The sequence below is a fragment of the Rhineura floridana genome, chromosome 8 (genome assembly GCF_030035675.1).
Source record: "Rhineura floridana isolate rRhiFlo1 chromosome 8, rRhiFlo1.hap2, whole genome shotgun sequence".
Classification (NCBI taxonomy): domain Eukaryota; kingdom Metazoa; phylum Chordata; class Lepidosauria; order Squamata; family Rhineuridae; genus Rhineura; species Rhineura floridana.
In genome coordinates this window covers 27,141,501-27,164,873 of record NC_084487.1, presented here as the reverse complement: position 1 = coordinate 27,164,873, position 23,373 = coordinate 27,141,501, and the positions used below count along the sequence as shown (strand labels likewise).

The 23,373-nt window shown below is 45.1% G+C and overlaps 1 protein-coding gene across 2 annotated transcripts in view; it reads left to right on the top strand.

Annotated features, from left to right (window-relative positions):
* The window catches only part of TMTC1 (transmembrane O-mannosyltransferase targeting cadherins 1), a 228,684-nt gene that overhangs the window by 166,059 nt on the left and 39,252 nt on the right, over window positions 1–23,373 (top strand). For both annotated transcript variants that reach the window (XM_061638680.1, XM_061638681.1), the window contains one exon: window positions 18,824–18,967. In XM_061638680.1, the coding sequence (XP_061494664.1) occupies window positions 18,824–18,967 (144 nt within the window). The remainder of the gene's footprint in view (window positions 1–18,823; window positions 18,968–23,373) is intronic.

Genomic DNA, 23,373 nt, shown 5'->3' with positions numbered 1-23,373 from the left:
GGTGACAGCAGCACTCCAGGGTTTCAGGCAGGGGGTATTTCCAACCTTACTGGAGATGCCAGGTATTCAACCTGGGAGCTTCTGGATGCAAAGCACATGCGTTGTCACTGAGCAATGGTGCTTCCAGGTGATTTGGAATTCCAAAATCAAAGGAGAAATTTGGATGGGCACTATTTGAGGAGTATTCCTACACTGCTGTGATACCTTAGAAAGATCTAATCTAAAGCTTCGTGGGACTCATAAGCTCCATATGAACATTTCCCCTTTTTCAGGGCTGGAAAAATGCAGGATGGGTGCCATTCCTGTCTCTAACATCAAAAGAGAATGGGACAATGTTGAGCATTGTGTATACATTTAAATCCCCATGCGAATTCAGTGATGGGTTTTAAAAGGGCTAATTTACACTTGGGGATGGTCCCGATGCAATCACTTCAGGTGTGCACAAGGCTAGTGCCAGCCTTGCAGCTGGGGTGGACTTTCATGGGGAACCACACACGCAAACACACACCATGTGCAGGTTTGTACAAACTGGCCTTAGCATGAGTGCTGCTCAACAGCAGCACCACAGAATCTTGAGGTCCTCACGTGGCAATCACCATCAAGTGTGAATTGGTCCAGGTCGTGCCACAAACAGGAAATGCAGGAATATATTGTGTTCTTCATATCATTAAATCATTCTTGGTGAGTAGAAAGGTAGGTGAGGGTGGTGAAATTATGAATTAACTCACAGGAAGAGACTGAAAGAAGAAAATTAGGCTCAGTGGGAGAGCACATGCTTTGCATGCAAAAGATTCTATGGGATTGCTAATTTTATGCTAGTCTCCGACCGTAATAAACCATTCATTCATTCATTCATTCATTCATTCATTCATGGCATTGCTAATTTAAAAAGGATCAGGTAGCAGGTGATGGAAATGGCCTATGCCTGAGACCTTGGAGGGCTGCTGCTAGTCAGAGTAGATAATACTGGGCTAGAAGGGCAGCATGAAAATATTTCAAGCTCTTCTGACTATGAAATCCAGCTCTCTAAATGTGCCATATGTGCTGAATAAGTGATAAGAGACAGTACTAATGGATAAACCTGGATAGCCTATTCTGTGAATGAGATTGGACAAGTGTAATGATTTCCACCTGTAGCCTTGGCACATGGCTAGCCAGCCTGGTGCCCTCCAGCTTTTCCTGAACTGTAACTCTGATATTGAGGATGTCCTCAATAGTGACACCACAATTGTGGAATTGCCTTCTGTGACGTCCTTCCCTGGTTCTCCCTGTCAGGTTCCTACCTGCTTGTGTCTACTGCCTTTCACTAGGCACCACCAGGGATACCACCAGTCCGGACCGTCCTTTATATGGTTTCTCACTCCGCTCTAGCACAGATCTCACTAGATCCCCCTGCTAGGCAGCACCACCAGTCACGTCCTATAACCAATACTCCCAGAGACTTTGCCTGAGTCTCTCTCTAGCTGGTTACTTTTGTGACTGCATGCTTATGCTGTTCCCAACCCCCTTGTATCTTTATAGATAACGCATACAACTCTGGGTTGCTCTGGATACTTGAATTGTTATTATTCCTCCCTTCACCGCTGCCACCATTAGATACTGTTTCTGTTCAGCCTTGGTAATTACCTTGCCCTCCCTTCTGGTATGTATATTCCCCAGCCAAGGATCAGGCCTTTGGTAAACCAAATAAGTATTTATTAAATATCAGAAATAACAAGATTAGTTTTAGAATGTTTCACAAGTGTATGGTTTCATCTATTCCTGTTTTGTACTTGACTTATTATTAATCAGAACTCCAACTCCCTCTTTCTCCACACTCCCAACATCCACCTCAAACACCTCTTTCTCCACACTCCCAACATCCACCCAGATTCAACTGTCATTCTTCCATTTATACTCCCAGCCATTCAAACGCTCAGCCAATCATCCAGCATTCTACTGCTCATGTACTCCCCCCTCCTCTTTCACTCCACTAACCATATGTCTTCTATATAAACAGCACTTACCATATTTACACTATAAGCAGGAACATCACACCTTCCTTCACAGATCTGGCTGGCACTGACCTTGATGGATTTCTGGTATCAGTTAAAATGTATCTGTTCACCCAGGCCTTTGGTTAAATTGGTGATGAGTCTTGCGGCCTGCCCTTGCTAACCTTATTTATTGCTGCATGACATGTGGAGTTATTTGGTTTGTGATACTGGTTTTTAGTGCAGATTGTATATTTTATATTGTATTTTCATTTCCTTTATAATGTGAATCACATTGGGATGACTGTATACTCCTGAAAAGTGGTATTCAAAAGTCCAAATTAAATAAAGAGATGAACCAACAGTTTGATCCAGTATAAGTCATCTTCCTTTCTTCCTGGAAGCACCCTCCAGTTCTTTTTCTAATTTAATTAAGCAGTACGCAAAATATCCTACATACATAAAATTGTAATGCTGTCACACAGCTGCAGTTTGCATGGTTGCTGATAGGTGCTGCTGCAAACTGCAGTGTGATGAGGGAGGGGTGGGAAGCTTTAGTAAAGGAGGGAAACATAGATAGAGAAGGAGGTAGACAGGAATAAAGGGAGGAGGTGGGAAGCTTTGGCGAGGGGTAGAGTGAGGGCAGAGCTTGGAAAAGTTACTTTTTTGAACTACAACTCCCATCAGCCCCAGCCAGCATGGCCACTGGATTGGGCTGATGGGAGTTGTAGTTCAAAAAGGGGTAGGTGGCAAGGGGTGGGGGGTAGGCAGGAACGGTGAGCAAAGCGAGCAGGGGCGCAGCCCCTAATATACACAAACTCTGGCAAAAGAAATGCAAGAAGACAATAAGGGATGCTAAAAAAGAATTTGAGGAGCACATTGCTAAGAACATAAAAACCAACAACAAAAAATTCTATAAATACATTCAAAGCAGGAGACCATCTAGGGAGACGATTGGACCCTTGGATGATAAGGGAGTCAAAGGTGTACTAAAGAACGATAAGGAGATTGCGGAGAAGCTAAATGAATTCTTTGCATCTGTTTTCGCAGTGGAAGATATAGGGCAGATCCCTGAACCTGAACTAACATTTGCAGGAAGGGATTCTGAGGAACTGAGACAAATAGTGGTAACGAGAGAGGAAGTTCTAAGCTTAATGGACAATATAAAAACTGACAAATCACCGGGCCCGGATGGCATCCACCCGAGAGTTCTCAAAGAACTCAAATGTGAAATTGCTGATCTGCTAACTAAAATATGTAACTTGTCCCTCGGGTCCTCCTCCGTGCCTGAGGACTGGAAAGTGGCAAATGTAACGCCAATCTTCAAAAAGGGATCCAGAGGGGATCCCGGAAATTACAGGCCAGTTAGCTTAACTTCTGTCCCTGGAAAACTGGTAGAAAGTATTATTAACGCTAGATTAACTAAGCACACAGAAGAACAAGCCTTGCTGAAGCAGAGCCAGCATGGCTTCTGCAAGGGAAAGTCCTGTCTCAGTAACCTATTAGAATTCTTTGAGAGTGTCAACAAGCATATAGATAGAGGTGATCCAGTGGACATAGTGTACTTAGACTTTCAAAAAGTGTTTGACAAGGTACCTCACCAAAGGCTTCTGAGGAAGCTTAGCAGTCATGGAGTAAGAGGAGAGGTCCTCTTGTGGATAACAAATTGGTTAAGAAGCAGAAAGCAGAGAGTAGGAATAAACGGACAATTCTCCCAATGGAGGGCTGTAGAAAGTGGAGTCCCTCAAGGATCGGTATTGGGACCTGTACTTTTCAACTTGTTCATTAATGACCTAGAATTAGGAGTGAGCAGTGAAGTGGCCAAGTTTGCTGATGACACTAAATTGTTCAGGGTTGTTAAAACAAAAAGGGATTGCGAAGAGCTCCAAAAAGACCTCTCCAAACTGAGTGAATGGGCAGAAAAATGGCAAATGCAATTCAATATAAACAAGTGTAAAATTATGCATATTGGAGCAAAAAATCTGAATTTCACATATACGCTCATGGGGTCTGAACTGGCGGTGACCGACCAGGAGAGAGACCTCGGGGTTGTAGTGGACAGCACGATGAAAATGTCGACCCAGTGTGCGGCAGCTGTGAAAAAGACAAATTCCATGCTAGCGATAATTAGGAAAGGTATTGAAAATAAAACAGCCGATATCATCATGCCGTTGTATAAATCTATGGTGCGGCGGCATTTGGAATACTGTGTACAGTTCTGGTGGCCTCATCTCAAAAAGGATATTCTAGAGTTGGAAAAGGTTCAGAAGAGGGCAACCAGAATGATCAAGGGGATGGAGCGACTCCCTTAAGAGGAAAGGTTGCAGCATTTGGGGCTTTTTAGTTTAGAGAAAAGGCGGGTCAGAGGAGACATGATAGAAGTGTATAAAATTATGCATGGCATTGAGAAAGTGGATAGAGAAAAGTTCTTCTCCCTCTCTCATAATACTAGAACTCGTGGACATTCAAAGAAGCTGAATGTTGGAAGATTCAGGACAGACAAAAGGAAGTACTTCTTTACTCAGCACATAGTTAAACTATGGAATTTGCTCCCACAAGATGCAGTAATAGCCACCAGCTTGGATGGCTTTAAAAGAAGATTAGACAAATTCATGGAGGACAGGGCTATCAATGGCTACTAGCTGTGATGGCTGTGCTCTGCCACCCTAGTCAGAGGCAGCATGCTTCTGAAAAGTAGTTGCTGGAAGCCTCAGGAGGGGAGAGTGTTCTTGCACTCGGGTCCTGCTTGTGGGCTTCCCCCAGGCACCTGGTTGGCCACTGTGAGAACGGGATGCTGGACTAGATGGGCCACTGGCCTGATCCAGCAGGCTCTTCTTATGTTCTTATATCCATATTTTCTTAACATGGTGGTTTCAGATAGGTGTTTATTGTGGGATTGGGCTCCTCATGCATATATTTGGGGGGGGGAAGCAGCATCCATTCAACATCTTTGACATTAAAATACCAGTCTGTGTTTTTTCCCTTCTGGGCAAAAGTCAATTTTTTTAAAAAAACCTCTGTTGCCAATGACCTATTTGTGATATCTGAGCAAGCTGTTTACAATATTAAGCCTCCATCTGGAAGCATCCAAAAATGAATGAATAGTTTTCTTATTCTTGAGTGTTTTCTTTCTTGTAGGTTTTCTTTTCTAAAAAGAGTTAGTGGACAATAGTCCTCTTGGGAAATTTAACACAATACTGTTACATTTCGGAATCCTCTGTCATACACAGAAACATGAGGTGGGTGGGTAGGGGGGAATGTGAAGTAGGCTGTTCTATATTTACAGCACGTGTCTGATACTTCAATTTTGTGGGAAACTCTCTCAGCTGAGCAAGAGTCTTTTATTTTTAGTTTCAACTGACATGAAATACTTGTCGTATCTCCTCAGTGCTAATAATGCAGTATACGTATCCTCACACACACACCTCTCCTGAAGATCCTAGAATTTCATAGAAATGTTCAGGAGCTGAACTATATTTTATTGTAATGCAGTATGCTTTAATATGCTTTCCTTCTGCTAGTGAGCGTAGTTTATTATGTTGACACTGTAAGGCTGGCAATCTAGGCAAAATGCTGAAATTGTGCGTGTCTCCTACACAGGATCTGCACTGGTGTCAGGGGTGGTATTAGTGGGTACTTTCTGAGGCCCATACCTCAGCAAGGAACACACTGCCAGCTAGGGATGGGTGAGAATATCTGCTAAACCAGACTTAGTACTGGATTTTGAGTTAATCTGATAGTTCAACTGTCTTTTTGGACCGGCACTGATTTCTTGCGGTGGGTTACAGCTGTCATCAGCACAGATTTTTTAAAAAAATCCTTGCTGAATTTTACATTATTATCTTTGTGGTTGGCTGTCCTCTAAGTTGATGCATTCTTAATGGCTGTCCAGGTGATAACGGTCACCATTTACATTCACTTACCTCCCCCCAATTTTCTTTGTTTTGTTAATTCTCAGATTTCTTTAGGAGAAAAAAAAATACAAGGTAGTGGTGGCAGTGCTGCTGATAAAGTAATTCAAGAGGTCACACAAGCATGACATTTGCAGGGTTAAAATTCATTGTTTAAATACACACTTTTAATTAAAGAAAAATATGTGATTTTGAAATATAAAATAATAGTGACAAAATCATAGTAGTAGAGATATTTCTGCTTTTAAAACATGTAACCCTCACAATTTCCATTATATAAAAACACAGAATAAATAAAACACAATTTTTGGTTAAATGTATTTGTTACTTTAATTATTTATTTTAAGATTAAAATTTAGCAGGAAAAAAGAAGTTAAAATAAGCAGTGGTGGTCAACTTTTCAACAATAAAAATCAAAAGTACTGCAAAACAACAAGAATAGCAAAAGGGGGAGAGAATCATTAAGCAGCACATCGGTTAGCCTGAGGCAAGAGACAGACTCAGTGGGCGATTATCTGCCTAATTGATGTGTAAATAGGAAAAAACCCATATGGAACATCATAAGCATTTTCATGAAAAATTATATTCTTCGCTTTAAAAAGGCAGCGGATCGGCAATTGTGAAAGCAAACTGGAACAAAAAAGGGCAGATTGGGAATGAAAGCTGGACTCTTGGAATCCAAGTGGATCAGAACTAGACAGCAAACCCCATTCCTACTGCCAGCTGCTGGAGCCCCTGGGCCCTCTTCCTCGCTATGGTTGTTTGTTCACTTGCCCTCTTCATGCAAGTGAGCCATGAGAGGAATGAGAAGGAGCAGCGTCTTCTACTCTCCTTGCCCCTCTCTGTATATCTGTGCATTTGGGGCCCAAAAGGAGAGGTTAGGTGAATGGGAAGAGGCAACATTAGTGAGGAGGAGGAGGGAGGACACCCAGTTAGGTTACTTTGTCCAAAATCACGCGCCCCCCAAGAGCCAGCACAGCACAGGAACATACGATTGCTGTGCTTTGTGGGCCTTCTGTTCCCAACCAGTTTGGTCTGAACTGATGGGTCTGTGTTTGTGGAGTCCCTTGTTTAGGTCATCATGTTGGCTTCCAGTGAGTTGGGGCAAAGAGAGGAGGACAAGATGAAGAATAGACTGAGGTGATGGTGGCCTATTCTAGTTGCTCATGCCACTTATCAAGCCCTATTTGTAAATTTTTATAGGGGTCATGCCTTGAGAGATGTGAAGGCCTGGGAAAAAACCCAGAAGAATTGAAGGACCCTCCATTTTCCCCAAAATAATTGAACCCGCCATGTTTCTCCCTATTTTCCCCCATTTTTTCTTAGACCTTCATATCTCTAGGACCTACCACACCATTAAGAGACATACTTATTGATTTGGTAGCAGAGCCCCTCCCCCCCATTTAGTGTTGGTGGCACACATCTTGCCAGACATCCATAAAGTCCCAGCTTCAGGATTCAGTGTAGGCTTGAGTCCTGAGCAGGGTCACCGAGAGCGGGTTCGGGGGCCCCAGCAAGGGCGGGCCAGCTAAAAATCTTTACATGGGATTTGTATTGATGTGCAAAAAACACCCCAAACCCAACTATGATACTATTGAGAAAGACAAAAATATATTCAACATAGTCGGGCCCTGGGCTCCCTTCTGGACTGCTGGGCCCTGGTAATTTGTACCAGCTCCCCCCTCCCATCAGCCCTGGTCCTGACATCACCTCATCTTGAACACTCAATCCCATTCTTAACAGGCTGCTCTTGATGCCCACCCTAATGCTCATCCCTGGCTCCCTAGGGCTCCACACACATTTCCTCCTACTAGCTGTGGGTTTGTATCTCAGTAACTTCAGGCCTTCCAACAGAGATGGAATTAATTATCTGAAGTAGGAGTGTTCAAAACTGTGAGTGCCTCAGGGTGCGTTTTTGAGAGGTTGACACAAACACTTGAAAACATCAGTGTTTTTTCTGGGGAGATAGTTGGGAGTGAATAAGCATCCTTCCATCTGTATTTTGCTTCCTGCTTCTCCTCAGCAGGAGAAACACAGCTCTCAAGAAATGTGTCTTCCACCTAATGCTGCAGTGACCAAAAAAGAAAAACCACTCCAAGGTGCTGTTCTAGGCAAATGCCTAGGATGGCATGACCATATGGCCAGCCCTGCCCCAGGGAACGTATAACCCACAAGCACACTCTAGCCAACCATTACAGTTCCTCAGTACCAAGCAGTCTTCCAGTGATGTAAAAATATATCCTTTCTAAAGCACTGGCTCCTGTTTTCCTATAACAAACAAACAAAAATCCCTGGATGCCATATTTTTTTTGGCATTTCCTTATTCCCATTGTTGGTTAAGGTTTGAGGTATAAATAAAGCATGCTGAAACGACACAAACGGCAGCATGTTTAGCACCAGCAAGTATAGGGAATGCCTGGGAAGGAGGTGCAGATGCCACCGTAGGTACTGGCAGCTGCAGCTACAGAGCTTGGAAGATTACTTTTAAAAAGTAATAAATTACAGTTACAGTTACACGGCCCCAAAAAGTAGTAATCACCGTTACAATTACAATTGCTCTGAAAGTAACTGATTACTTTACTTTTCCTCCAAAGTAATCACTACGATTACATTTCAGTTACTTTAAAAAAAGCCTACAAGGTGCTGACCTTGGCTGCTGCACATCTACGTAGCCTAAAACAACATTAAAAAACACAGAGGTAGTAGAATAATTATTTGTATTCATAAGATAGCAATGGTGGTCTCTCCGCTGGTAAGGGTGGTGGGGAGGGAGGCTGAGGCCACTACTCAGATCTTTGCACTTCAAACCAAGTGCAACCCCCTCCCCCCACTCAGCCAGCCAGCATAGTCTCTCTCACTTAACCACCTCCCAGACCCTGTCCTGCCACCAACTAAGGGACACTCACTCAAGCAAACATTTTCCCCTGAGATGCAAAAAAGTTAAAATAGCCAGAGAGGGTGGTGGAGGCCAATTTGTGTGCCAAGTGCAAACACAGTATTCTCTCTCTCTCTCTCTCTCTCTCTCTCATTCACTCACTCACACACACACACACACACACACATTGTCATCTTTCACCTCCACAGTTCTTTATCTCCATTCTGCTGCTGCCTCCTTCTACACCTTTATCCATGTTCTTGACCTCCGGCTCCTTTCCCCCTCCACTCCATTCTTCACCACCACTATCTGTTTTTTTAAATAATTGTTTTCTCCACTCCACCCCATCTTACTCTCCGCCTCCTCCCTCGTCGCCTCCTATCCACCCACAGAGCATGAGGGAAGAGCAACACTGCACAGAAGCCCAGTTTGAGGCACATGATTTTCATCCACAAATCAGAGGAGCAGAAGACCTCCCCTGCTCCTCCGCCCCCCAAGTAATGCCCCAAAGTAATGCTGGAAACATTACAATTACTCCACATAAGTAGTAAAATTACTCCTAGTTCTATTACAATCAAAATGTAAAGGAATTATCCACTCATTACTCAAAAAGGTAATTAATTACAAGTAATTCGTTACTTGTAACTAGTTACTTCCAAGCTCTGTGCAGCTAGTGCAGAATGTAGCCTCTAGAGCGCTGAGCAGTGTATCCAGTCACAACCATACGGCACCAATTTTGTGGAAACTGAACTGGTTGCCTATAAGTTGCCAGGTCCAACTCAGGGTGTTTATGTTAACCTAACCTTAAGTCACCTTGGACCCAAATATCTGAAGGAGTATCAATCTGCGTTGGCCTTAAGATTTATTTATTTATTATTTATTTATTTGTTAAATTTTTATACCGCCCCACTAGCATAGTTCTCTGGGCGGTGTACAACAAGAATACAAATATATAACAATAAAATTCCATAATATAATACAACAAAAACATAAATAAAAATAATAAATCAGAATCAATTACAGCAAACTTATGAACTAAATTAAAATTAGATTAAAATGCCTTAGAAAAGAGGAAGGTTTTAACTTGGCGCCGAAAAGATAGCAATGTCGGCGCCAAGCGCACCTCATCAGGAAGACTATTCCACAGTTCGGGGGCCACCACCGAGAAGGCCCTAGTTCTTGTTGACACCCTCCGAGCTTCTCGAGTTGGAACTCGGAGGAGGGCCTTCGATGTAGAACGCAGTGTACGGGCAGGTTCATATCGGGAGAGGCGTTCCAACAGATATTGTGGTCCCGCGCCATATAAGGCTTTATAGGTTAAAACCAACACTTTGAATCTGGCCCGGAAGCGTATTGGTAGCCAGTGCAAGCAAGCCAGGACAGGTGTTATGTGTTCAGACCACTTGGTCCTCGTTATTAATCTGGCCGCCGCGGTTTGCACGAGCTGTAGCTTCCGAACTGTCTTCAAAGGCAGCCCTACGTAGAGCGCATTGCAGTAATACAATCGCGAGGTTACCAGAGCATGTACGACTGATGTAAGGTCCTCCCTGCTCAGATAGGGACGTAGCTGGGCCACCAACCGAAGTGGTAGAACGCATTCCGTGCCACCGAGGCTACTTGAGCCTCAAGTGACAGGGAAGGATCTAAAAAGACCCCCAGACTACGAACCCGCTCCTTTAGGGGGAGTGTAACCCCGTCCAGGACAGGGTGTATATCCACCATCTGATCAGAGAAACCACCCACCAACAGCATCTCAGTCTTGTCTGGATTGAGCCTCAGTTTGTTAGCTCTCATCCAATCCATTATCGCGGCCAGGCAACGGTTCAGCACATTGACAGCCTCACCTGAAGAAGATGAAAAGGAGAAGTAGAGCTGCGTGTCATCAGCATACTGATGGCAACGCACTCCAAAACTCCTGATGACCGCACACAACGGCTTCATGTAGATGTTGAAAAGCATGGGAGACAGAACTGACCCCTTCAGGGCCTCCATATTGAAGAACCCACGGTGTCGAGCAATGTTCCCCAAGCACTACCTTCTGGAGACGACCCGCCAAGTAGGAGCGGAACCACTGCCAAGCAGTACCTCCAACTCCCAGCTCCGCGAGCCTCTCCAGAAGGATACCATGGTCGATGGTATCAAAAGCCGCTGAGAGATCAAGGAGAATCAACAGAGTTACACTCCCTCCGTCCCTCTCCCGACATAGCTCATTGTACAGGGCGACCAAGGCTGTCTCGGTGCCGAAACCGGGCGTAAAACTCGATTGAAATGGATCTAGATAATTGGTTTCATCCAACAGCGCCTGGAGCTGGCCAGCAACCACTCGTTCCAAGATCTTGCCCAGGAATGGAACATTCACTACTGGTCTGTAGCTGTTGAAATTTTCTGGGTCCAAGGAAGGTTTTTTCAGAAGTGGTCTCACTGCCGCCTCTTTCAGACAGCCAGGAACCACTCCCTCTCGTAAAGAGGCGTTAATCACTTCCCTGGCCCAGCCAGCTGTTCCATCCCTGCTAGTTTTTATTAGCCAAGAGGGGCAAGGATCTAGTACCGAAGTGGTTGCACGCACCCGTCCAAGCACCTTGTCCACGTCCTCGAGCTGAACCAACTGAAACTCATCCAATAAAACATGACAAGACTGTGCTCTGGACACCTCATTTGGATCAGCTGCTATAAACTGGGAGTCTAAGTCCCGGCGGATGCATAAGATCTTACTCTGGAAGTGCCCAGCAAACTCATTACAGCAGGCCACCGATGACTCAACCATGTCCTGAGGGCCAGAATGAAGTAGCCCTCGGACAACCCTGAAAAGCTCCGCTGGGCGGCAAAGAGATGACTTAATAGTGGCAGCAAAATGTTGTTTTTTCGCCACCCTCACCGCTCCTAAGTAGAGCTTAGTAGAGGCACTTACCAGCGCATAGTTGCATCCGTCGGGAGTTTGCCTCCACCTCCGCTCAAGCCGTCCCCTATCTTGTTTCATCGCTCTCAGCTCTGGAGTGTACCATGGAGCTGTATGAGCTCTACACAGGAGAGGGCACGCAGGAGCAATCATGTCAACAGCCCGGGTCATCTCCGCATTCCACAGTTCGACCAGGGCTTCAACAGGAGCGCCAGTCTTATCAGCCGGAAAATCCCCCAGAGCCCTTTGAAAACCTTCAGGATTCATTAGTCTCCAGGGGCGGACCAATTTAGTAGGTCTCCCACCCTTGCAGAGGGGAGAAACCACTGTGAGTCTAAACTTCAGCAAGTGGTGATCTGTCCATGACAAAGGGAGAGATGTAAAACTCCCGACATCCAGATCACCATCCCCATATCCAGTAGCAAAGATAAGATCTAGAGTATGCCCCGACACATGTGTTGGGCCACTAACATATTGGGACAGCCCCATGGTTGTCATGGAAGCCATGAAGTCCTGAGCCGCCCCTGATAAAGTAGCCTCGGCATGGATGTTGAGATCCCCCAGTACCAATAGTCTGGGGGATCTCAGCAGTACCTCCGAGACCACTTCCGTCAGCTCAGTTAGGGAAGCCGTTGGGCAGCAAGGTGGGCGGTACACCAACAGGATTCCCAGTCTGTCCCTCTGACCCAACACAAGGTACAAACACTCCAGGCCAGTAACTACATGGACATGGTGCTTGATGAGTGAGATGGAACTCTTATAGACCACAGCGACCCCCCCTCCCCGACCCTCAGATCTACCATGATGCTGAACCAAGTACCCCGGTGGGCAAAGCTGGGAAAGACTAACTCCTCCCTGCTCACCCACCCTGGTCTCGGTTATGCATGCCAGATCGGCTGCCTCATCCACAATTAAATCATGGACGAGGGAGATTTTATTGTGTACCGATCTGGCATTTAAAAGCAGCAGCTGGAGATCCGAGGGTTGGCTGAGAGGACAACCAATAACCCTGCGGGTGTGTGAAAGACCGGAACAAGGCACAGCCACTACATGTCTGGGCCGCGTTCCCCTTACCTGGCACGTCCTTCGCACAACACCATACCTCCCTCTGCCCGTCACTACACTAATTGGGGCCCCCTCAAGTCCCCCCGATTGGTGAAAAAGCCTCTTCCCCAGGCACGTAATGAAACTTATATACAAACACATGTACACACTCACATCAAACACAATCACATATACACACCAACATGCATTCAAAAACCAAACACACCAACACAGTCCCACACTCTATACAAGCAGGCACGAACGCCAAAGCCTCTCTTCGCCCAACAAAAGAGCCTCGTCGTCTGATGATGTCGGATAGTCTCTATGGAGCAGGTAGTGTCGTCACCGCCAGGGAACAGCCACGCCAAAGCAGGGGAGGCCGGTCTCTCACCGTCCCGGGCCGCGCCCACCTTCCGGCTGCTCCCCGTGGCGCTCTCTCGCCGCCGCCGGGCCAACACTCCTCAACCCCTCTGTGCCTGGCCGCCTTCTCTCGCACTGTCCCACTACCGCCTTCTACGGCGTTCTCCCACTGCCGCCGCTGGGCCGCGCCCACAGCCTGGCCACCCTCCGTGGTGCTCTCACCACTGCTGGACCAAGGCTCTCCGCGGCCCCTCCACGCCCGGCCGCTCACCGCGGCATTCTCCCGCCGCCGCCGGGCTGCGCCCAAAGCTTGGCCGCCCTCCTCGGTGCTCTCACCACCGCCAGGCCAATGTTTTCCCTTCATGCCAAAGGCAAGGAAGGCAAGCTGCGTCCAATCTCTGGCCACTGTCTCCGGGCGATGCTCTCCGCGGCCCTCTATGTCAAAGGCAGGAAGGCAGTCCAATCTCCGGCAGCCCTCCGTAATGCTCTTTCGCCGCCACCGTCGCTCTCGCCTCATGGTAAGGGAGATAAGCCTCATCAGGTAAGGGGGTAAGAACTATACAACTTCACTCACATATGAGCCCCCCGAGAGATGTTAGAGGTGGTGAACTTAGATATTAAAATTCGGCTTACGGAGCTCCGACTATAGCGTCGGCCTCCTATGCCGCCATCTTGCCTAAAGAAGAGGCCCTTCTTGTCCCATTGATGTGTTTGGCCTGTTGTATGGCGAAACGGGATAGGGCCTTCTCAGTAATAGCACCCCACTTACAGAACTCCACCTGTTGGAGCTGCAAACAGCACCATTGTTAATGGAGTTCTGGTGTGGCTTTCTTTTCACTCAGGCCTTTGCAGGGATATGGAGTTGAGTTATTTTATGACACCAGGTGAAACTGAAATCCTTTGCAGTAGAAGTATAGTTGTTGCTGTTAACTGTTTGGTTGTATTAATTTGGCTTAATTATTATTTTATTGTTGTAATATGAATATTCTAAAACACTTTGTGCTCCTGATTGCTTAAGAACAGAGTAGAAATATAGTCAGTAAATAAAGAACATATGTCAAAATCCTGAGCTAGTGTGCAGCCTCTTTAGGGCTGATGTCAGGGAAGCTACAGGAGGGAAACCTGTGGCTGGTTGCTAGCCACTGGTCCATCTTCTTTATTAAGTTTTGCTGTAAGCAGTGGTACTGAGGGCCAGGCTAGATCCTATATTAAGCACTTGATCGGCCCTTGCATCCTTGTTTTTGTTTATGAAATAGTAATGATGGCTCCCAGTCCAGATCAGGACTGTGGCATGGGGAGGGGTTAAATTAACCATTTGTTCCCCCTCCAAACTGTTTGCCCCAAGAGGAAAACTACAGTTCGCGTCTACTTACATGGAATTGGCATCTGGGGCGCAGGGGATCTGGATCAGGATCAGGATTTCAAAGGGCAAAGGGTTAAATCTCCTCTGCACTACACCTTCATAGCTGCTATTTGGTAACCAAGAACCATGCATGCAAGGGATGATCACATGCTTTGACATCATGTCGTTTTACCCTGATGGTTCAAGAAGAAGAGAAGGAAGCAGGGAGGAAGAGTGATGAAGGAGGAAGAGTGATAAAGTAAAGTGGCAGCTTATTGGAGGAAGGGTAGCGGTTCTCCTAAATTCCTTGCTTGTGGGAGCTTGACATCTCCTTTTTGCAAACTCCTACTTGAGTTATTTTGACCTCCCTAGCTATACCAGATTATTGTTCCACTCCACTCTGTGCCTATCCTGTGTTTCTGCCCTTCTCTACAGACCAGCTGCAGATACTGCCTCAGCCCAGGTTCCTGCCTAAACTACTGTACTTGATTGCTGCTAGAATTAGCAGCCTCATAAAAGGCCCTTTTGAACTTATGCCCTTGCCTTGGCCTGAGATCTGTGCCTAAATTCGGAGCTCCTTTAGAACTGGGTCAGTTCCACAGTTCTTTCTCTTGGCAGCACTGTCAACACTTCCCAATACTTCCCAACACTTGAATCAAAAGCGAATTAACATGCTCGCTGGGTTATAGATGGTATCCATGGCAACAAGCTCCTCCTTCCATCCTGGTTGATTTTGGAATCGTCTTGCTGCCACCAAAGTAGCCGAGATGTCAAACAAGAATCAGGACTCAAGAATGTTTACAGACACCTTAAGTGCCTCAGATAGTCGAGCGGTTAACCGTACTCTAAAAATTGAAAATCCATTTCTGTCTTCTGTGTGACATCTTTTTGTGTTGAAGCTACAATTTGCCGTTCTTTGGCAGTCAAAGAGGCTTCTTGTATCATGTACTTGTTGAGAATAAGGACAGCCTAACGGTAATGGTGGGATAGGGAGGACACTATAATTGATAATGGAAGTTTTTGTGCAGTGTATACCTGTAACAGTTCAAGGCCAGACTGCCTAAATTTATCCTGACAATTGCAGTGGCAATGTTGAGGGAGTCTTCTGAATAATTCATTTTGCCCCAAGAAAACATCCTGCTTCTCTTTTGTACAGAAATCAAAGCTGAATCTGATTTAAAGTATTACTTCCATTTCTTTTTCCAGGGGCATAATGAATTGCACCGTTTCAAGCCCTTTGCGATAATTATGAAGGAGAGGAGATTCTTAATGCAAATGCCTAGGATTTCAAAAAGATGGGGAAATTGATTTCTTTTAAAGAAAAAGAAAAACTGGATGCCCCAGTGAGCGTTTTAATGAAATTCAGCTTTCTTTCATAAATAATGCAGCACTTGGCACTTGATTAGGTGAAGCGAAGAGGACTTTGTATCTAATGAGATACATAGAAAAAAAGATATTGCTTGCAGATGGTTGCCATTACTGGTGACATATATACTGTTGTGTGTGTGCCCGCGCATGTGTTTTTTTTAGAGAGACTCGGAATAGGGAGGCTGTATTTCATAAAGAAAAGCCAACAGGATTAAATGCAAGCAGGCTTTCTCTCCTTTCAAACTCTGAGCTCTAGATTAGAACAAAGCCTATATCCTGTCCCTTCATTGGGATGCAAAAATCACTTCAGGCAGAACCTCCCCGCCCTTCAAAAGGTAAAGTGGAAGAAGAATGGAGCCCCAGTAATCCCTTGGCAAGCTCCAGTCAAAGGGAAGATTTCCCCAACCTTATGCCTTCCAGATGTTTTGGACTATAATTCCCAACAGCTCCAACCAGCATGCCTAGTGGTCAATACTAGCCAACCCTGGAGCCTCCTGGTCTTGCTGTTTCACCTCTTTGATTTTGCTGCCTGTTCACCCATCTTCTCTGAGCATGCAAACACTGACAAGACTGAGTGCCTTCTCTCTCTCTCGGTGGCTGGGTGGATCAGGTCCAGAGGAAGAGGGCACACTGAGAACATCACTCAGTTGAGATGGTGGAGGGGTGAGGAGGAGACATCTGAGGCCATAAGAAGAGCCCTGTTGGATCAGAACAAAGGCTGATTAGTCAAGCATCCTGCTTCCCACTGTGGCCAATGGCCAACCAGATGCCTATGGGAAGCCCACAGGCAGGCAGTGGTAGTCTTCTGCTGTTGCTTCCCATCAACTGGTATTCAGAGGCATGCTGCCTCTCAACCTGGCAGTGCAGGCTGGTCTATTATGGTGAATGGGGCCTTTCCCCACTAACCTCAGTCTGCCCTCAACCAGCCCCTAGATGCCTGCCCTTTTCCTTCCTTCCTTCCTTCCTTCCTTCCTTCCTTCCTTCCTTCCTTCCTTCCTTCCTTCCTTCTGTCCGTCCGTCCGTCCGTCCGTCCGTCCGTCCGTCGTGCTTCTCATCTTCCTCCTTCTAACAGTGTTGCCCCTGTAGAACTTAGCAGGGAAGAAGATGGGAAGATAACCAGAATGAGTTGGCTCTGACTGGCATTGGCTCTGGCTCCATTTACTGTTAGGTTCTCTTCCTGCTGCCCTACCATTCCCAATGGGCACCAGCCATGACTGGAGATAGTAAACAGCCATCAAGACTAGTAGCCATTGGTAACTTTACCCTCCATGAATTTACCACACCTCCTTTAAAAGCCATCTAAATTAATGTCCATCTTGGGCAGTCTTATCCAAAGACAACACCCCCCCCAATCCTAAAGCCAGCAATGGAGAAGCTGCACCTGTGGCACTGTACTTGTGCCTACCTCACACCCCTTAAAGAAATAGTAACCTGTCTTGGAAAAAACTACTTACCTGCCTCAAGTACCCTTTAAAGCAGTTCTTGATGCGCTTGCCTTCCTTGATGGAGAATTTTCTCCTTTGGGATCTTTGACTAGGATTCCTTGAAGAAATTTGAAGACGCAGGCTTGGTAGGCCTTTATTATTTGCAAGCATATGCAGGGTCAGCCTCTCAGAGAGTCTGGAGAGGACTGCAGTGCAGCACAGTCTGCATGGAACTTTTATACTGTACTAAATTCATGTGTGTTATCCTTACACCAATCAAACAAGTTCCTTCCCACATAACACAACAGTTCCTCCTCTCTGCAATCTTTCCAAACCAATCAGACAGCATTAGGTAATTCTATTTCTTATTCCAATATTCTGTCCATCTTATTAATATCACCATTGTTTGGCTGCCCTCCAAGACTAATTCGTTTTCAGACCAGTTGAAAACAGTTACCAACATACACTACATTCTACAATTGGAGGGGTAGGCAAAGTTAACAACAGCAAACAACCCGCCAGCTACCACCCCATACAGGGTACGCAAACTGGGGAAAGACAAATCAAATTCTGTGGAAGCAGACTGTGTTAAAGTTGAGAGAAGAGCTTACAAACAAGGGAGATAACCTGGGGATATTAACAATGCTGGGTTGAGTTTGCCTCAACTTAGGGTGGCTGAAAGTTCATGAGCACCACAGTTCTATTACCTGCTATAGGGGTTCTTACTCCTTATATTTTCTTAGAAATCCCATTCCTCTTAAAAATACATAGCTAAAGAGAAGGGGTTATGGTTACAATGCTGGACTATGACTGAAGATCACACAGTCAGCCACTATCTCCCAGCCTCAGGGAAATGGAAAAAGCAAACCATCTCAGAATACCTTTTCACCGTGAAAACTCACAAAGTTGTATTCTACGTATTAAAATTGCAATTGAACACACAGGCTTATGTTAGAAATCAGTATTAAACCTCAACGTTTCTCTCATTTCTACCTTTGATACTTGTTACAAAGTTTTTCCACTAGTCAGGACCCTTGCTGTACAGAATGTTCACTAATAGTTTCCCAGGATCAAACGGTATAATATATCAATCATAAGTTATATGCTCATTGCTTCTAAACAATATAATCATTAATTAAGGTCAGTCATGAACAAGCCTATTCCTGGCAATCGCAAGGAGTTCACAGTGAGGTGAACTTGACCATTGCCTGCCAGCAACAGGCCTAGCTTACAGGCCTGAATTTAATGCTAAGATTTAGGGTTACTGGATTTTGGGGTCTCCAAAAAGGCCTGTGGGTTTATTGCTTAGTTCCTTGTGATTTTCCTTATATTTCATAATCATATGTCTTCTTATATCTATGTTTATATGTGTGGATATATAGAATTCTCCATTATCCTCACTCATATGCTTGCATATAATGGCTGCTATCCTGTGCACACTTACCTCTTATTAAGCTCCATTGAACACAGTGGGATTTACTTCGATGGAAATATGCATAGGATTGCAGTGAAGGAAAATAACTGAGTCTGAAATAGCTTTAGGGCTTGCAAGAGTGAGAGAGTGTTGAAATAGCTTTGATGGTTTCCTTTATTTACAGCAAGATGATCTGTTTCCTTGTTTTTCCCGCAGGTTGTACCCTCGTCATGCAAGTGCCCTGAACAACCTTGGGACATTGACCAAAGACCTGGCAGAGGCAAAGGAGTACTACAGCAGAGCCCTCCAGCTAAATCCACAGCACAATCGAGCTCTCTTCAATCTTGGGAATCTGCTCAAGTAGGTTATGGTCTCATTAAACCTTTAGGTTTAACACTGAAAATATATCCCCACAACTTCAAGTCAGGTCTGGCTTGCTTGAGAGGATGTCATATTCCCCAGAATCTTTCCAGTTGCAGTACCAGGTGATTCATCACAAAGGCAGCAGAACATAGATCTGGAGCTTTCCAATATCTGGCTCTGGCTGCACCTGGCAGAGGTTTCCTTATATTTGCTTTCTTTTATCTCTAGTCAGCAGCATAGTTCAGAAGCATTAGTGTGTCCTGGTATTACACTGTTCCTCACTACCCCAAAAAAGGTCAGCCCTACTCTTTTTATCTTCACTGCATACTTCTAGGAGATTATCATATACTTACATCCATTTCATAATGTAACTGCTAAGCATCATAAGAGAAAGGCAAGCATTTGCACACTTACTATATTTGGAATAATAGTAAATAAGCCAGGACAATTGCAAATATACTGTTGCATGCTCTCCATTCCCCCAGAATGCAAGACGTTTCAGGAGCAGAACTACCTAGGTTTGCCTTCCTTCGGAAGAAAGAGCACTGGAGGCTTAGCTTTGTGTTGTAATATACAAATATACAAGAACAGCATAAGCGGAGACAAACTGCAAGCACTTCTAGGAGTCAGCAGATCTGCTTCCTCGCATCAGATCCATAGAGAGAAGCCCAACACCCCCAAGGTGCCTTCAGCTGATTCACAGCCCTCTTTCTCCCCCTCCCTTTTCCAAAACGCAAAATGTGTGTGTACACTCACTAGCGCATGTGTGCTCTCTCTCTCTCTCTCCCTCTCTCAGCTGGAGGGGTGTCACTTTCCCAAGCTGTCATTCAAACATTTCTTTATTTTATTTATTAAATTTATTAGTCGCCCATCTGGCTGGTTCTCCAGCCACTCTGGGCGATGCACAACATAAAACATACAATTCACATTAAAACCTTAAAATTCCAACAATAACACTGAAACCTAACCCACCTCAAAGGCCTGCCTGAAGAGCCAGGTTTTCAAGGTCCGACGGAAACTCATTATGTAGTACACATGGAGATTCCTAGCTGCTTCTCACCATTTATTTGCGTTGGCTGAACATTTTAGGCAATCCACTTAAACAGGGATGAGGAACCTATGGCCCTCCAGATGTTGCTGAACTCCAGCTCTCATCAGCTCCAGCCAGCATGGCCAGTCCTCAGGGAGCTGGTGTCCAGCAACATCTGGAGGATCACAGGTTTCCCAGCTCTGCGCTTAACAAAAGAATAGTTGGCTAGAACATATACAATATGAATATAACCACATTGCTATCTGAGGACATCCCAAACAGTTTGGTAAGCATATCATTAATTTTTGACATCAATATGGAATTTAGACAACTTGGAATTTAAGAACTGAGGGAGGTTTTTTGTCATTAACTTTTGTATACTCGGCTCCCATATGTACTCTGATAATAATCAGTCACAATGATCTGTGTTTCCAGAGAGAGTTGCACTGTAATCAGTACATTTGTTTCAGAGCTTACAGGATAAAATATGTCTGGCTATCCATATTTTTCATCTTGCGAAGAAAACAAAACCACTTAGAGTTTTCCATTTTAGCTATAGGGCCCATCAATGGACTAGATACTGCATTTAGATAGGAAGCATGTAATAAATCCTTGGCTTTGTTTTCAGCTTTCTTAAGAAAACTTGTGTCATCATTTTCTTGTTGACTATATTTAATAAAGGGCTGGGGGTGGGGCGGGAGAAAGTATCAGTGCAAAAAGTTATGCCAATGTAAAATAAAAAGGCATTGCTCTGATGTATTTTTAGTAGAGATGGGATGCTCAGGAGAAACAGGACCTGTATGCATGAGTGGTCATTAAAGTCTGAGCAGTGTTTCAGTACACAGTTGAAAGTGTAAAGTAACACTGATTGTGTTTCTTTCTCCTTACCTTCAGCCAGATCAATACATGCAGCAGAATGTGGTAGAGAGGACGTTTATTATCTGAGGGTCCAGGTGGAGAGATCCTAGCTTTGAGTGTTGCTTTTTGTAAAAAAAAAAAAAAAAAGTAATTATAACTCAGAAGTAGGAAGGCAGGTGTGGGGAACCTTTGGCCCTCCAGACATTGCTGAACTACAACTCCCATCAGCCCCAGCAAGCATGGCCAATGGCTATGGATGATGGGAGTTGTAGTTCAGCAACGTCTGGAGGGCCAAAGGTTCCCCACATCTGACATATGGAAAAGTGGTTGTAGCCCAACCTTCTCCTTGCTGTGCTAGTTTTCTGCTTGGCAGGGAATTGTTTTATACAGTAATACCTCAGTTAGGAAAGTACATGCGTTCCTGGACATTACTTCTTTAACAGAAACTTTAGTACCAGAGGTAGAAATAACATGGAAAGAATAGGGATAGCAGTTCAGTATATTTCAGCAAACTTTTTATTCAAAATTAACAGTATGCATGTCTGAAATAAAAGGCTTCTTTCTTTCATTTCTTGAAGGCTTCTTCCCAAACGCGTCCAGGGATGCCTGCCTTGCCTTTTTTCTTTTGTCATGTAGCATCGTGCTATAGCAATCTAAAACTTTGAGCACAGTTCTGTCCTTAAACTTGCGCAGGCAGGCAAGGCACAGCCACCATCACCACCCTGTCCTTGGTGTGTGTGTCTCCTCTCTCTCTCTCTCTCTCTCTCTCTCTCTCTCTGTCTGTCTCTCTCTCTCTCTCTGTGTGTCTCTCTCTGTCTCTCTGTCTCCCACCCCTATACTCAAGCAGACGCATCTGCAGTAAACAGCGCTTCCAGGGCACCTGAAGCACTGTTTACTGTGGAGGTGCCTGTGCCACATGGCGAGGAGTGCCATTCCAGCCACGTGTGAGAGAGTGGCCTGCAACAGCCACAGTCCAGTGGACAAGGAGCCACATTCTGACAATGTCAGAATGTGTGACACACACACCCCACGCCTGCACCAAGAAAAGACTTTGTTAAAAGGAGCTTCTTTCCTGGAAGATTTGTTAACTGAAGTATTACTATATAGCTTAATTTAAAAAACAAAAAACCTCCACCTGCAGCCTGAAGTGGTGCAGCTCATTCTACCATCTCATTCCTTTCTCACTGTGGTACATGTGCAGATTCAGCCTTATTTTTAATAAGAAAAAAAAGTAGCTGATCTGTCTGATGCCCACACATCATTCAGTCCCAGTCCCTTAGTCCTAGCAATCACTGCTTCTCAATCTCTTCACTGAGACTGCTAATGTCCTGTTTTCTCTGCCCATGATTCTCAGGACCCCCCCCACACACCTTTCGTGCCTCCCTCTGTTTTCCCTGATTACACTGCTGCTTCTGTTTCCTCTATCTTCTCCTGTGTTCGGCATCTTTTAATTGCAGGCTTTGAGACAGCTCCAGTCTCAAATGGGAGATGGCCAGGCATGTGTAGCGCACCTAGCACCCATCTGTACCCTAGGAACTGCAGTATCCGTAGCCCTTGGGAAAAGTACATTCCTCAAAGCTCCATGAGGGTCTTTTGATCCTCAAATGCTACCAAGACAACAGAGAGGAGGACAAGTGAGAAACCGCCCTCCATCCCTCTTTCTGGATCTGGAGAGCTGCTGCCCCAACTGGGAAAGTGTTATTTAAAGGAGAGAGGGAGGGGTTTGGGGGATCAAGGGTTCTTTTGCAGCTCTTGAGGTCTGTGTCAATTTCAGATTGGCTTGAAAATAGCTCACCTTGTTTCTCCTTCAGCTCAACACAACCTGGAGAAGCATTGCCCATCTCTGGTCTTGATGTAATCGTATTTATTAATTTATTTGTTTGTTTGTTTGTTTGTTTATTTATTTATTAGATGTATTAGTCACCCATCTGGCTGGTTGTCCAGCCACTCTGGGCGACGTACAGAATAAAAACATACAAATACACTAAAACATTAAAATCTCAACAATATAAAAAACCTAACCCACCCCAAAAGCTTGTCTGAAGAGCCAGGTCTTCAAGGCCCGGTGGAAGCTCATCATAGCGGGGGCGTGACGGAGATCGTTTGGGAGGGAATTCCACAGAGTGGGAGCCACAATAGAAAAAGCCCTCTCCCTAGTCCTCACCAGTCTAGCTGTTTTAACTGGTGGGATAGAGAGGAGGCCTTTTGAGGCTGATCTTGTTTCGCGGCATCCTTGATGAGGCTGGAGGCGCTCTTTCAGGTTAACTGGGCCAAGACTGTATAGGGTTTTAAAGGTCAAAACCAACACCTTAAATTGGGCCTGGAAAATAACCGGCAACCAGTGCAACTCCTTCAGCACTGGAGTGATGTGATCTCGGTGGCTGCCTTTGATCAGGCGTACATATGATTGCATCAAGATTCTTTTTAAGTGGTGCTCATATGCTCCCCCCCTTTGCATTGCTTCATCACCACACAGAAATGATCTTGACACCACCATATGTTCATTCACCTTGAG